This window comes from Macrotis lagotis, chromosome 8 (genome assembly GCF_037893015.1).
Source record: "Macrotis lagotis isolate mMagLag1 chromosome 8, bilby.v1.9.chrom.fasta, whole genome shotgun sequence".
NCBI classification, from domain to species: domain Eukaryota; kingdom Metazoa; phylum Chordata; class Mammalia; order Peramelemorphia; family Peramelidae; genus Macrotis; species Macrotis lagotis.
This window is the reverse complement of record NC_133665.1, coordinates 52,804,719-52,819,939: the sequence shown is the minus strand read 5'-3', so window position 1 is coordinate 52,819,939 and position 15,221 is coordinate 52,804,719. Positions and strand designations below refer to the sequence as shown.

The 15,221-nt window shown below is 32.8% G+C and overlaps 1 protein-coding gene across 2 annotated transcripts in view; it reads right to left on the bottom strand.

The window, feature by feature from the left end:
- The window catches only part of RAB11FIP3 (RAB11 family interacting protein 3), a 184,845-nt gene that overhangs the window by 111,520 nt on the left and 58,104 nt on the right, over positions 1 to 15,221 (bottom strand). For both annotated transcript variants that reach the window (XM_074197045.1, XM_074197044.1), the window contains exon 2: positions 7,987 to 8,080. In XM_074197045.1, coding sequence (XP_074053146.1) covers positions 7,987 to 8,080 — 94 coding nt within the window. The remainder of the gene's footprint in view (positions 1 to 7,986; positions 8,081 to 15,221) is intronic.

The following is a 15,221-nucleotide window of genomic DNA, read 5'->3' as shown; positions in this document are numbered from 1 at the left end:
AATAATTATGCTCGTAAATTCTTTTTTATTATTTTGATTTTTATTTATTTAAGGCAATGGAATTTGAGTGACTTACCCAAGGTCACAAAGCTAGGCAATTATGTCCATAAATTCTTTCAGAATTCTGGTTCTGGGGGCGGCTAGGTGGCACAGTGGATAGAGCACCGGTCCTGGAGTCAGGAGTAACTGAGTTCAAATCCAGCATCAGACACTTAATAATTACCTAGCTGTGTGGCCTTGGGCAAGTCACTTAACCCCATTGCCTTGCAAAAGACTTAAAAAAAAAGTGTGAGAACAAAATTCTGGTTCTGTTACTACCTGTATGACCTTGGGAAAAATCATATAACCTCTCTGGTTCTTGGATTATTCATCTGTTAAGGGGGAGGATGGAAAAATGAATTAAATTACTTTAAAGGTCACTTTTAACTCTAATGTCTATGCTCTTAGTGGAAAGAACATTGGATTTAGAGTTAAAGGATCTGGGGTCAAATTCTGTCATTTCTTAACTATTAGATTATGAAAAAGTCAAATCTCTCTAGGCTTCATTTTTTTTAAATCTATAAAATAAAGAGAGATTAAATTGGATGACCTCTAAGGTCCTTTCTAGCTCTAAATTTATGATACTATGATCTTCAGTTACCTGTAACTTCATTTTCAAGTTTTTGCATAAAGTCTGAGCTCAAGGAGTTACCCAGTAGTCATAGTATCTCCTCAGATGTCACTTGTCCCGCTTTTCCCATCCCTCATTGGAATCATCTCAAAATGTGATATGCGAATTTCATTCTTAATGCTCCCATTCTTCTTCAGCCAACTTTCTTTTTAGAGTCCTGGCCATAAGATCCTATGCATTAAATAATTTGAAATTCACTCTTTTAAAGTTTAGATTCAACTCAAACTATCTATGGTGTCTTTTTTCTTAAAAATTACAAAATCCAAAATAGCAGGAGTACTTCATTTCAAGTTTCCTTAATAAACTAGCTTTTTCTTTATTAGTTTTCCACCTTCTGAAAGATGAAATTTCAGCAGAGTATGTCAAAAACTTACCAGTTGGGGGCAGCTAGGTGGCGTAGTGAATAGAGCACCAGCCCTGGAGTCAGGAGGACTTAAGTTCAGATCCAGCCTCAGACACTTAATAATTACCTAGCTGTGTGAACCTGGGCAAGTCACTTAACCCCCAATGCCTTGAAAAAAACACAAAAAAAACCTTACCAGTTGCTCTGCTAATAGCTGAGAGAGACTTATAGCATATATCAAGTAGCCAAAGTTACTGATCATAACTAGCTTTGTTTTTGATTTTTGCTCTTTTGTGAGGCAATGGAGTTAAATGACTTGCCCAAGATTATACAGCTAGTAAGTATCAAGTATCTGAGGCTAGATTTGAATTTAGGTCCTCCTGACTCCAGGGTCAATGATCTATCTGCTGCTCCACCTAGCTGCCCTTCTATGGTAGCTTTGTGATTTATAACAGAAACTAGTTGTCCATATCTCTCTTCTAAAATATATAATATAGAAAATATATATTATATTCTCCACCATGACATTTCATTTTTACTCCCTTCTTTTATCATCAATATATACTTTCCAGCTTCCTTCCTATAGCTAGGAAATTTCTATATAAGTAGTAAATATCTATATCAAACATAATAACATTCTTCTATTCCTTAAGGTCTTTTGATTTTTAAATCCAGTATTCTATTATAAGCACCTGTTTCTCATGGAATATCACAGAACTATAAGACAGTCCAAAACACTTCTCTGATTTCTTAAGTCTCTTTTGCAGCCAGCTAATTCCAGAATACTAAGACATGTCTTTTTCTCTTGGATGGTACTCCTGGGCCTTGCGCCTTTCTAGAAATCCTCAGGTGAAAGCACTAGCACCCTATAACTATATATCCTCCGCCCTCTCACTAAAACAAAAGCTGCCACCCCCCTCTGATCCCAGGGCCCTTACTGACAACATCCAGGTGCCTAGGCAGTCCTGCTGCCTTAGTATTAAAATGACAGTTACAAGAGTTTTAGGATCCTGGTGAGAAATGCCAGAGGGTTATGTGGCCTCAGGGAAGCCACTTAACCTCTCTGGGCCCTTGCTGTTTAGTATATAAAATAAGGAAGTTGGATTAATGCCCTTCCAACTCCAAATATATGCCTTAAAGTATTCACATGAAAGTAGCAGGAGAAATTTTTACCTCAAAGAAAAAGACATATTACTTTCCTTTTTTTTTTTTTTTGGCAGAGTTGGGAAGTGGAACAGTACACATAAAGCAGACTTCATTAATACTATATCTTTGCTGGATTGTTTTTATCTCTTTTTTTATTTTATGTTATAAAGACTGATTTTCTGTGTAGGGTAAATAGAGGGATCAATTAAGAAATGAAGTAATATAAAACAAAAACTAAAATTGGTTTAAGCAAAGAACATCAAGAAAGAGGGAAAATAATGGGATTTTTTTAAAAAGGAAACCAAACCAGCTAAACATTTCTACTTATTCTTATTCAGTAAGTATCTGAATGCCTACTTCTGTACCAGGCATCATGCTAAAGAATGCAAAGACAGACAAGACAAAGAGAGACTCTGCCTTCAAGGAGTTCACTTTCTAATGGGGGAGATCACATGCAAAACAATTCATATGTAAGATATATGCAATGGAAATGGAAGGGAATAATGCTAGAGCAGATCAGGCAGCATACAGAAGGAAAGGACCAGGTTCCTCCCCTCAAGAATTCTACAAGATTATTCTGAAGACAAGACATAAAGAAGATAAGTATCAAAATGTGTGGAATATATTTTTTAATGCTACAGAAATTTTTTTAAAACTTATGCAAGGAGGAGCGGCTAGGTGGCGCAGTGGATAAAGCACCGGCCCTGAAGTCAGGAGTACCTGGGTTCAAATCTGATCTCAGACACTTAATAATTACCTAGCTGTGTGGCCTTGGGCAAGCCACTTAACCCCATTTGCCTTGCAAAAAACCTAAAGAAAAAACAAACCAAAAAGAAAAAAACTTATGCAAGGGAATTGCTGACATCACTGGAAGATGTGGAATTTGAGGCACAGAGAGAAAAAAGAGGGAGGGGAAAAAAAGAAGAAACCAGGAACTAGATATTTATTCAATCACCAATAAATACAATCCAAGACATCACATTTGAAACTCGAGCTACAGAATTTGACACCAGAAGGCTGGAATTTAGGGGGTAAAAGAACACTAAAATATTAAATAACAAAAACTTAAGCAATAAATAATGCAGAGAGCAATAAATAATGAAAAGGTATCTTCCCCACCCTCCAAAGGACCCTATTTATCTATTCATATAGGTGAGTTATCTTTCATCATAAGGTTCCCCAATCAAATTTTGTGTTCCAATGATATCAACTCTAACATATACATTCTGGGTTGGGTTTTTTTCTGATTTGATCATATATTTCTGATTTAATTTTACCTTAAAGCCTTGAAAGGAAAAAACACATGTGTGTTGAATTTGTAACAAAATTAAAGAGGCAAAATAAAAATCTTATGGGATAGCAAAGGAAAAAAATTGGTTTATTTTTATTTGACTTTGTTTTTAAATATTTAGAAAAAATTAAAGGAAATAGAGGCATACTCTTCATAACTCCGCCCCACCCAACATTAATAAATATAACCATCTTTCTAAAGCTTTTAGGCTTTCACTCAGGCAGTTCTGATACCCATAGTCACAGAGCTAGTTAAGTATTTAAGACCACATTTGAATTCTGGTTCTCCTTATTCTAGAATATTCTACAGTACTCTATCCACTGCACCACCTCATTCTTTTCATTGAAGTTAGCTCTAGACTTTCTTCAATCATCTCTGTTCCTATGGAACTATCTGCCTCATTAGTGTCATTTCTCCTAAAGTCACTTTTTTATTGATCCAGTTAAAACTTTAGTGAGGTTGTGCCTATAGTAAAAAATCTAAATCAATAATTTTCAGTTTTCAAATCTCTGTACTTAACTGTAAGACACAAATAGGAAGGACAGATAACATTACAGAAAGAAAAACTATACAGGCAGAAATAGTGAACTCATTTTCATTTTTCCCCTCATGTTGACCTCATTTGTCACTAATTAACAGAAGAAACTAAAAACAAGTAGTATGGCAATTGTTTTCTACTTTTCTAAAAATCACGTCAGAACACTGTTGGAAACAAACACATACAAAACAGAAATCCTCTGCTTCCTCTTCTCTCTAGTATAGCATTCTCCCAGTACTATAATATTCACCTATGCTCACTGTAACTATATTCACTACCAATATGCATTGACATCACAGTAAAAATAATCTACTCTACAACACAAAAGCTATCATGAGACAATAACTTTACAACACTGGTTTTATGAAGATTAGGATGAGTTCTGCCCTAATAATTTAAAGTCTTCTTTCAAGTCTGATATTCTTTCCACAATACCGCCTGCCTCTCATGTAATTTAACTGGGAAAATGTTCATAAATATTTTCATGAGTCACAAATATGATCTTTCATTATATTCATTCAAAAAAGCCTGAGTTCAATTAGACCAAATCTGGTGGGAATAACTTTTGAATAAAACTATCATAATTCAATATATTTTAAAGTCATTTCTTCACAACTTCAAAAGATAAGCAGAGTAGGCAGTCACCTGGGACACTACAGGAAGTACTGGTCTACGTCACTCTATTCAAAAAGTTCCAGTGGCTCCATATTGTCTCCAAGATAAAATAGAAACCTCAAGGTTTGACATTGAGAGTTCTTCATAATTTGGATCCAGTCTACCTTTTCAGGGATGCCATCACTTAAGCACCTCTCCTCTTTTTAATAACCCTGTTCAAACTCCTGTGGCTAGTAAGAAATAGAATATAAACACTAAGCCCCATAATCTTTCTATTAAAATGCATCAAATTATTAATTTAACATAATAATCACTACATGGATTAAGTTTGTTTGATATTTTTAATTCTTTCAAGTTAATTCAATCCCTGTTCTACTCCTGCTTCAAAAAAAAAAAGAAAAAAGAACTATTATAAGAAAGGTCTACCACATTTATAGCTTTTTCTATTTCCTCTTTAATTTACCCCCCAATTATCTCCTTAGCAACATGGTTCTTATTAACGCAAGTTAAATACTAGGAGTCAGACTCAGAATCACATGACTCCAAATGAAATCACAGAAGCAATTGCTACTGACCTCTCATGCCAGAACATTCTGACTCAACATAAAAATAGCATACACCAAGTACTCACCTTTAAAAAAATTTATAGCATTTTATCTTCCCTCAAATCTATATTATAACCTGCTAGTAATATAATTTCCTTATCTGAGAACCTTGAAAATATGACTTTTTTCAACAAGGACAAAAATCTTACTGACTTAACAGTTGGGAACAGCATCAATTACATTTTTATACTCAATTCTCTTTAAATTTCTGTTTCTGGATATAATTTCTTATGGTAAGTATATCTAACTTTCATATAACCATTCTGCAAGAAGTAAACTAGGTAGGTCCTAGTAGTTCCTCCCCTACAAAAACAGAACAAGTCTATATGTAATACATTTCTGTGGTATAAGCAATCCGACTGATTAGGTCAAATGAAAGATCCATAGAGGCCACCATTAGAAACTATTTAATAAAGATTGAAATACTGAATAAGCCCTTCAGGATCAAGTTCAGTAGTCACATTTTCAGAGTCATTTTGCTTCCTAGCTCTATTAGTATTAAAAAAAACAAACTAATAATACCAACTTGGAGTTTCAAGGTTTATTTTTGTTCTCCTAAATACTGTTATAGTAATCAAAGATTTTTTAAAAATCTTTTGCCTTTTATTCATGAAACTTATTTAAAGTTCAATGTAAAATGAATCAGGTTTTTCTGTTTGTTTGTTGCAGTAACATATTATAAATACCATCTGTCTTCTGTAGGCTAAAAATGTTAGTTTTTGAAGCACTTTAATATCTTTATATGAAAGGAACTCTACCAAACGCTTCCCTATTCAGCTGCATTCATTTTCACTTCTTTCCCAACCATAGTCAACTTTATTGAGGTTAAGTAGTTTTTCATTTTTTCCATCACATTAAAAAACAAATCAGTCCATCTCAGTTGAAAAACATTTTGAAAGGCTAAGAATTATATTATATTTCAACATTTTCATCACTACTCTTCCCTTAAAAAATCTTTTTCAATTTAGAGTTTATATTGGCAATTTTAGAACTGGGATACTCCTCTATATGAGATTTCCTGGTATTCATTCAATACCTCACTTTTTTTCTAAATTGATCCAAATTCAAACCCTCACTCAAAGGCTTATTCATTCTTCTAACTTGATAGCTAATAGTTTGCCATCAATATCATCAAGATTACTTTATATAAATAACATTTTTATTAAGAAGAGACAATTTGGTTCCCCTTCTATTCCTGAGGATCATAACACAAATTATGAAAATACTTTTATGCACTACTTCAAAACATTTTCTCTATAACTAAGTAAAAACAAAGTCTCCTAAACTATAACTTTCATGTTTGTTTTAGAAAAATAAATAAAAATGAGAATTATAGTTTAACTAAAATATTTTCATCAGCCTTCATAAAGCTGACTTGGGTGTAATGAGGTAACAATCCCCTTTCCATGAGAAAAATAATGTGCCAATTTAAAATTAGATTTGTTTTCCCTTTTCAAGGGATCTGGTGTTGCCCTTATTTCTATACTCTCTCTGATCTTGGGATCATAGCTCTAGAGCTAAAGGACTCTTGAGACTGTCTAGTCTAATCACCTCATTTTACAGAAAAAGAACTTAGGTAACAAATAGAGTAAGTGGGATGTCCATCACAAGGGAGAAAGCAGGACTGGGCCTCAAATCTAAATCCTCTGACTCCAACCCCAATTATACCAAGCTTACCTTGGCTGACTAAAAACAGGGATGAGAGTTTCAAAAACATATTATTCATAGTAGGAAGCTGTTTGAAATCCCCTACTACTACTAGGATTTTCCTGAAAAGGAAAAATTGGCCCTTTCCCTAAATACTCTGATCACTGTGAGCCACTAAAGATACATTCCTGAAGGAATTTAACTTTTACCACCTAGGATGCTACCCTTAATGCTTGTAAGGTACAGAAAACACTCCTATAATCAGAACTAACTTAAATTTCTATAATACTTTAAGATTTACAAATTACTTTCAACACTATTCTATGTATTAGATAGTATTATTTCCATTTTAAAGATAAGGAAAGTTAAACCCTGACTTTTTTTCAAGTTGATTTAGATCTTCTAGACCTTAGTCATAATAGCTATGTTATCCCTCTGACTTTGATGCTATTTGTCTACCAGTCATTTAGTTGAAGTTGATATGTCTGTGTTCATATACCTAGAAAAGGAGGATTCAAACACAGATCTTCCAGGCCCAAGTCCAATTCTTGAACTAATTAGCTGATTGTAAATATGTCCACCTAAACTATTAAAATTAAGCAAAGTGATATGTCTCCTCCAACATTTTTATTTTTTTTAACAATTCCCTGCCTTATCAGTAATAGATAAAAGAGAATAAATAATTAGCAGATGAACTCAAATCTTCAGAACATGACCATCAAGCACAAAGGTGACTTTCTGAACAAATAAAAGAGAGAAATCAGAGAAAGAAAAGTGGTAAGTCAATGTCCACACTGGAAAGCAAGATAAAGAAAGAAGGCTAGAGGAAAAGGAATAAGGGATGAAACCAAGGGTAAAGAGAAGACTGGAGAATTTAAGAGACTTCAAAGAGATGGGAAGATGTCTAAGTATTGTAAAAGGGATATGGAGGAATTGGCAGTAACTGTAGTGGTTAAGAAAGATTCTGAGGCTAGTGTGAAAGGAAGGCTTAGAAAAATTGAAGAGATGTGGGGTGAGATTTAGCCACAGAGGAGTCTTTAGACATGGTTCCTGAAAGATGAAGGAATGTAATAGAAGCAGAAGACATGCTATGGGAGTCAAGATCATTAGAAATACAGTTTTAAAACTAACCTCCATTGCTGATAGCTGTAATTCCTCGATAAAAATCTTCAAAACTAATGATACCAAGTCCACTGGGATCCAGATATTTAGTCAAATCCTTCACCTGCAATTACAAAAATGAGAATTATAGTTTAACTAAAATATTTTCATTTTAAAAGTTGTGCATGACATAAATAAAAGTTATAAAAGAAAAAATAAAAACTGTCATTAGCCACATGAAAAGATTTCTTACCAAAGAAAGGCCTAATTATCAAAGAAGTATAAATCAAAAATCTTTATACTACCTTATAACTATTACATCAAAAAATATTATTGAATGATCAAGTCAATTGGCAAGCCTGAAGGAAAACAGGAATACATCACTGATAGGACTTCAGATAAGTGTAAATATTTTGCAGAGTAATATGACTGCATGTAATAAGAGTCATAAAATTGATATCATGTCACAGAATCATAGATGTAGAATTTGAAAGGACTTCAGATATCATCTAATTTCACCTCAATTAAATTAAATTAAATTAAATTAAATGAAGAAATGGAGGCTCATAGAAATTAAGTGATTTGTTCAAACCCATACAGGTAGCAGTGAGATTCAAACCCAAGTCCACTGATTCTAGAACCAATACTCTTTCCACTGTATAAGACTTACTGCTAGGATTCTATAGCAGAAACATCATGCAGAAGAAAAAATGATCTATATGAACAGAAATGTTAAGAATTGTTTTGTGTTAGTAAAAATTAGGGACAATCTAAAAAATCTAATTGGAGAATGGCTGAATAAATCATGTCATTTTATTATAATGGAATATTATGATACCTGAATGATAAATATGAAATGTTTAAACAAGTAAACATTGGAAAACCTATATGAGGGGCAGCTAGGTGGTACAGTGGATAGAGTACTAGCCCTGGAGTCAGGAGGATCTGAATTCAAATCTGACCTCAAACACTTCATAATTACCTAGCTACCTGACTTTGGGCAAATCATTTAGCTTCACTGCCTTGCTAAATAAATAAATAAATAAACAAGATGACCTTTATGAGGTAATACAAAATGAAATCAGTAATACATGATAAAAATTGAATTTTTTAAAAAGGAAAGAAAAATTAAAAAAGGAAAAAATAAGGGAAAAGGTGATGAAAAGAATAAAAAAAGAAAGCAGGATCAAATGTGACAGGACAAAAGTATTTTATCTATTTATTTGCTGCTTATTATTTTGGTTTTGCCATATTAAAGGTTAGAGGGCTCAAGAAAGATTTTACTAAAAGATTTTTTTACTAAAGATTTTTTGTTTGTTTTTGTTGACAAGTTTATAATGAAAAAATTAGAAGATATGTATTACATATCTGAACATTTTATACAAAAATAATAAACTGACCTCTAAAATGTATTACTTTATTCTGAATGAAAAGATAATAAAAACTCCTCTTCTGAATAGAAAAGCAAAGTTAGAAGGAAGAGACCAGGAATATTATAATAGAATCTGAAAAGTATAACTATGACTTATTCGTCTTTATATTCTACAGTACCTAACACTTCATCTTCTATGTAACAGTTGAAATACACTGAATTCCTGGGATTTGGGGAAAAAGAAAACTGGCTAAATGTTCTTAAATAAATGATAAAACACATTTTTTTTATTTTTAAAGGTATTATTTGAGTTTTACAATTCTTCTCCGAATCTTACTTCCCTCCCCCCACTCCCCACGGATAGCAATCTGTCAGTCTTTATTTTGTTTCCATGTTGTACATTGATCCACATTGAGTGTGATGAGAGAGAAACCACATCCTTAAGGAAGAAACAAAAAGTATAAAAGATAACAAGATCAGACAATAAGATATGTTTTTTTCCCTTCTAAATTAAAGGGAATAGTCCTTGAACTTTGTTCAAACTCCATGGCTCTTTATCTGGATATGGATGGTATTCTCCATCGCAGACAACCCCAAATTGTACCTGATTGTTGCACTGATGGAACGAGCAAGTCTATCAAGGTTGAACATCACCCCCATGTTGCTGTTAGGGTGTACAGTGTTTTTCTGGTTCTGCTCATCTCACTCAGCATCAGTTCATGCAAATCCCTCCAGGCTTCCCTGAATTCCCATCCCTCCTGGTTTCTAATAGAACAGTAGTGTTCCATGACATACATATATCACAGTTTGCTAAGCCATTCCCCAATTGAAGGACATTTATTTGATTTCCAATTCTTTGCCACAACAAACAGGGATGCTATGAATATTTTTGTACAAGTGATGGATGTTTTTACCCTTTTTCATCATCTCTTCAAAGGTATAGACCCAGTAGTGGTATTGCTGGATCAAATGGTATGCTCATTTTTTGTTGCCCTTTGGGCGTATAAACCACATTTCTTGAGGGAAAGAATTAAACTTTTGAAGTTTTACAAGTTACAGTAACACTTGTTCAGAAATCATGAGTGGTATAAACTCATAATACAAGAGGTTTAAATATCATACCTATTATGTAGTTAGTGCTCATTACAACTAAAAAGAAAGTGTCAAGAAAAGGTTTCTTGATTCTTGATAAAATCACATTTTCTGACAATCTTGTTTCATAAAATGCCTCAAAAGTCAATTATCTTAATTTTTTTATTTTGACAATTATAGGCCAGTAAATAGTCTTAAGAATCTTTTTAAAATGTTTGATTAGTAAAATAAAAACATTAGAATGGTTCTAAAAATTCATCTAATATTGTTTAAAAAATAATAGTGATGCAAAGTGAAATGAGCGGAACTAGAAGAACAATTTATATAGCAACAGGAGTATTATAAGGATAATCAATTTTGAATGACCCACCACAATTCTAAAAGAGTCATAATGAAACATTACCCCCTTCCAGGTAGGGAACTCATAGACTCAGGAGTGCAGATTGAAGAATTTTTGTTTTATTTTTTCTTTTTAATAACTGACTAAGGCAGAAATCTGCTTTGCATTACTAAACATATTTGTAATAAGTTTTGTTTTTCTTGCCGTAATAATGGGTGAGATATGGTGTAGATAGAGTGAGGGAGAGAATTTGAAACTGAAAAAAAGTCTCTGTGCTTTGAAAAAATTATTTTTAAAAAACAAAGAAAGGGGTATCAATCATCTAATCCAATCCTTTCATTTTACAGATGTGGAAACTGATCTAGAGTGAGAAAGTAACTTGACCAACAACAACAGTCATTTCCAGGAATTAGATCAAAATCTGGGTCTCCTGATTCTTGATCCAGTTCCTCTGTACAGTTTAGAGTAAGATGCAGATTCTCTTCTTCAGAACAATGATACATTTATATTTTTAAAAGTACTTTTCTACCTCATAGTGTTTGCAAATATGACTCATCCCAACATCAATAAGTTTTAGGAACATTAAACTAGTTAGGATCACAGTTTTACATTTTGTTACTAAGTCATTTTCAAAGTTACAGAATTTGTATACACAAGACAGACATCTGATATTAACTCAAGAGACTACAAACATGTTTGGTTTTTATCAAGCTAACCAGTGATTACAGCAGATATTGAGTTGAAATTTTTTAAAGTTTTATAATGCTTCTTTTTATTTATACACCAGACATTGTAAGTAATGAAAATGTAATGAAAAAAAATATACCGATTACTCACTACCTAAGTTTAGCACTCTATCAAACTACAAGAAAGGGGTTTGGACTTGATGATGGGAAGAAGGATGAATGAAAAAGATGTGCAAAGCATGAAAACATCCAAGCAATCAGTCCCTTCAGATTTTTTACTATATTCTACTAGTCTGTAAACCTCAGTACATTCTGATCTAATTTCCTTTCAAAGTATTATATATTCCTGTGGTGAGAATTTAGAAGCAAAAGAAACTTTGAGATGTCAAACAATTAGGAGACCATTGTGTCACCTTGAACAAATTACTTTCTCTCTCTCTCTCTATTCAGTTTCCCCATCTATGAGAGGATGGATTTAAATGAGTTTTTGCTTTGTGTTTTTTAATTTTTCAATCTAATTTTTGAAGCATACTTTATTTTTTTCTTCATTTCTAAAGTTTTCTCCAACCCCCAAGAAAGCAAGAAAGACAAACAAAAAATTTCATTTTTAAATAATTATTATTTTAACTGAAGAGGGAATGACCACAGAGGAAAGACACAAAAATCTTTTAAAATCCAGGTTTTCTTCTTTTTTCTCTCTTATGTATCTACTGCAGATTAAGAGGCAGACCATCTACTTGTAATTAAGTTTTGGAGCAATTTATGTGTAATTTGTAGCCAAGATAATAGAAATTGCCTAATCCAACCTCCTCATTTTATAGATGAATAAACTAGAGGTCAGATAAGTGCAATGATTTGCCCAAGAACCAAAGATTATATAAGAGATCTTGGAGGAGGATCTATTTCAATTTCCTCATTTTTTTAAATGGAGAAACTGAGAAGCAAAGAGATAAAGTCCCTAGTCCAAGTTCCCTCAGATACTTAGTAGAGTAAGTAGAGCTAGGCTACAAGTCCAAGTGCTCTGATTTTTAATCATATATCATGCTACACCATTTCTAAAGGGGCACATACTTTTTGCATTTTTATTTATAAATTCAAACTTCTTTCTTCTATATCCAAAAACCTACTAGTTCATTTTATTTGACCTCCTTTACAATCTTCTTTAGCTAATGATAATTAGGAATCCTATTTTTTAAAAAGTTTTTAAATAAAACAGCAGAGAAAATTAAAATATGCATATTAAGATCATATGCAGTTCCCTTGCCTAAGATATTCAAGATCACAGGGTTCTGTTTTAAGTAATGAGTTCCTATAACAGCAGCAGCCTAGCAACCAGGCATGAAGATGAATATTTGGAGGTTAAGTCTATTTATGCAGAAATACAGGAATTTTAGCAAGACTAGAAATTGTCATAGAAAATGAATCACAGAAAGAAAAAAAATCAAGGATACTAAAACATCTATTATATAAAAGCTATTTTCTAAATACAAATGAGCTGACGAGTTTTTCAGTCAGTCAGTCAATACCCATTTATAAAATACCTACTATGTTCTAAGCACAGTGCTAAGTACTAGAGATCAATGGCAAACAAAAAAAAAATTCTGTAATCAAGTAGATCACTAAGGAGAAAATAACACATGTGAACAGTGAAATTATATTCACATATATGAATATATATATATATAATTATTTTTCTGAGTCTTTAGGAATGGAGTTGGGTGAAGTCACCTTTAATCAGATCAATTTAGAAAAGAAAACTCCCTTAATTGTAAATAAAACAAAGGCTTGCCTTCTTAATCCCACTAAGAGTCCCTTATAGCTATACCCTTTTGTTTGAAGGTCTTTTAGGATTGTCACTCCATAGGAGTGACAATCCTAAAAGACCTTCACACTTTAAACAAGAAAGGAATAATATTTTGACTACAGATACTATAAGCAAAGAATGAAACTGCATGTTTAATATCCTTTCAGTAATAGGCCCTTCCCACCACTTAAGGAATTTAAAGGTGTCTATGCCTATAAGAATTCCCTTCAATTAAATGATATAAAAAGATCATTATGCTTCTGGATAAAGTCAGATAATAGAAGATGAATCTCCTATTATTCAATAATAAAATTACAAAATCACAAATTGTGTTTAAATTATGACAAAATTTTCCTACTGATCATTTTTTATAAAAAAAAGATTTCAAACACTAAACAGTATATTGTCAATAATTAAAGAAAACAATATGGATCAAGTTCATTTGGTAAGCACAATTATTTTTTACTAAAAAAAAAAATCATGGGCTACGCTGCCAATGTACAGGGTTTGAAAATTGATAGGAAACAATACATACTATAGCTATGACCTGTCAGACTTGGAATCTGAAATTTAAGTTGGAAACCCAGATATAGAAAGTTATTTGTGTGACCCTGAGTAAGTCAAAGACCTAGATGGCACAGGAGAGGACAGGAGTTTGAATCCTACCTCAGACGCTTGACATATTAGCTGTGTAACCTTGGGAAAGTCACTTAACTTTGACTGACTCACATTCAGGGCCATCTCCAATCATCCTGATCCATATCTGGCCACTGGACCCAGATGGCTCTGGAGGAGAAAGTGAGGCTGGTGGCTTAGCACAGCAAACCCTCACTCAAATCCAATTCATGTGCTTGTCACAGCATCACCTCCCCTGATGTCATGGTCTTCTTCGGGAACAAAGAACAAACATCATCATCAAAATAAAAATGATACTTTACAAGGTCGTTGTATGGATCAAATGAGATTAGATATCTATAGATAAATGGATATGTACATATAAACATTCAAAAAGCATTTTGCAGTTAATAAAACCATTTAATATATAATTTTAATATTATTCCTTCTTTTTCTTCTTCAGGATTAATTGCTAAATAGAATATAAAACAGATGGATAAAAACCAATGAACCTACAGGTTGAATTATCTTGTTGTGGAAATTAGTCTGTAAATATCCTACTGTATATTATTTTACAACTTTAACCACCACTCAGTATTTACCCCCAAAAAATCTTTACAGCAAGTTTCTCTAAAATAAGTTTTATTTTCAAGATTTATTTATTTCCAAGCAACAGATTTGGGGCAGCTAGGTGTCGCAGTGGAATAGAGCATGGGCCCTGGAGTCAGGAGGAACAAATTTCAAATCTGACCTTGGACACTTAATAATTACCTAGCTGTGTGACCTTGGGCAAGCCACTTAACTCTGTTGCCTTAAATAAAAAAAAAGTTATGAGTTTGGTTTCTTTTTTTCTCCACTAGTCTGTAAAATTATTTCCCCCCCAAATTAGGACTTTTTTTCTCTTTCTCTATAAATGCAATTTTATGCATCTTCAAATATTTTAGTTTAATCTGTTTTAAGGTGATTCCATTTCCACTGGCTGCCTTCGCTTCACCTTACCCCTTTTCTTAGCTCTGGAATTTTGAATAATTTATTAGCTCCTTTTTCTTTCTCTTTTACAGGTTATTTAATTCTTCCTCTCATTGTCTTTTCCTCTGTCAGTCAAGCAAAAAATCTCATTCTTCTCCTCTCCTTCAATTTAAATTTCTCATTTTCTGCACCTTTCTTTCCCTGAAAAATATCCCTTTCTGTCTATCCTAGACTTATTTTTTGACCCATAGGCTTCATATTTATTTCATCCTTCTTTAGCTTCTATATTCCTTGTGAAATTAAAATTTCTAACAGTGATTTTGAGTTCTCTTCTAAACAGTTTCTGCTGTTGCTTGTTTTTAAGAAAAAAAAATTTTCCTCTAGTAG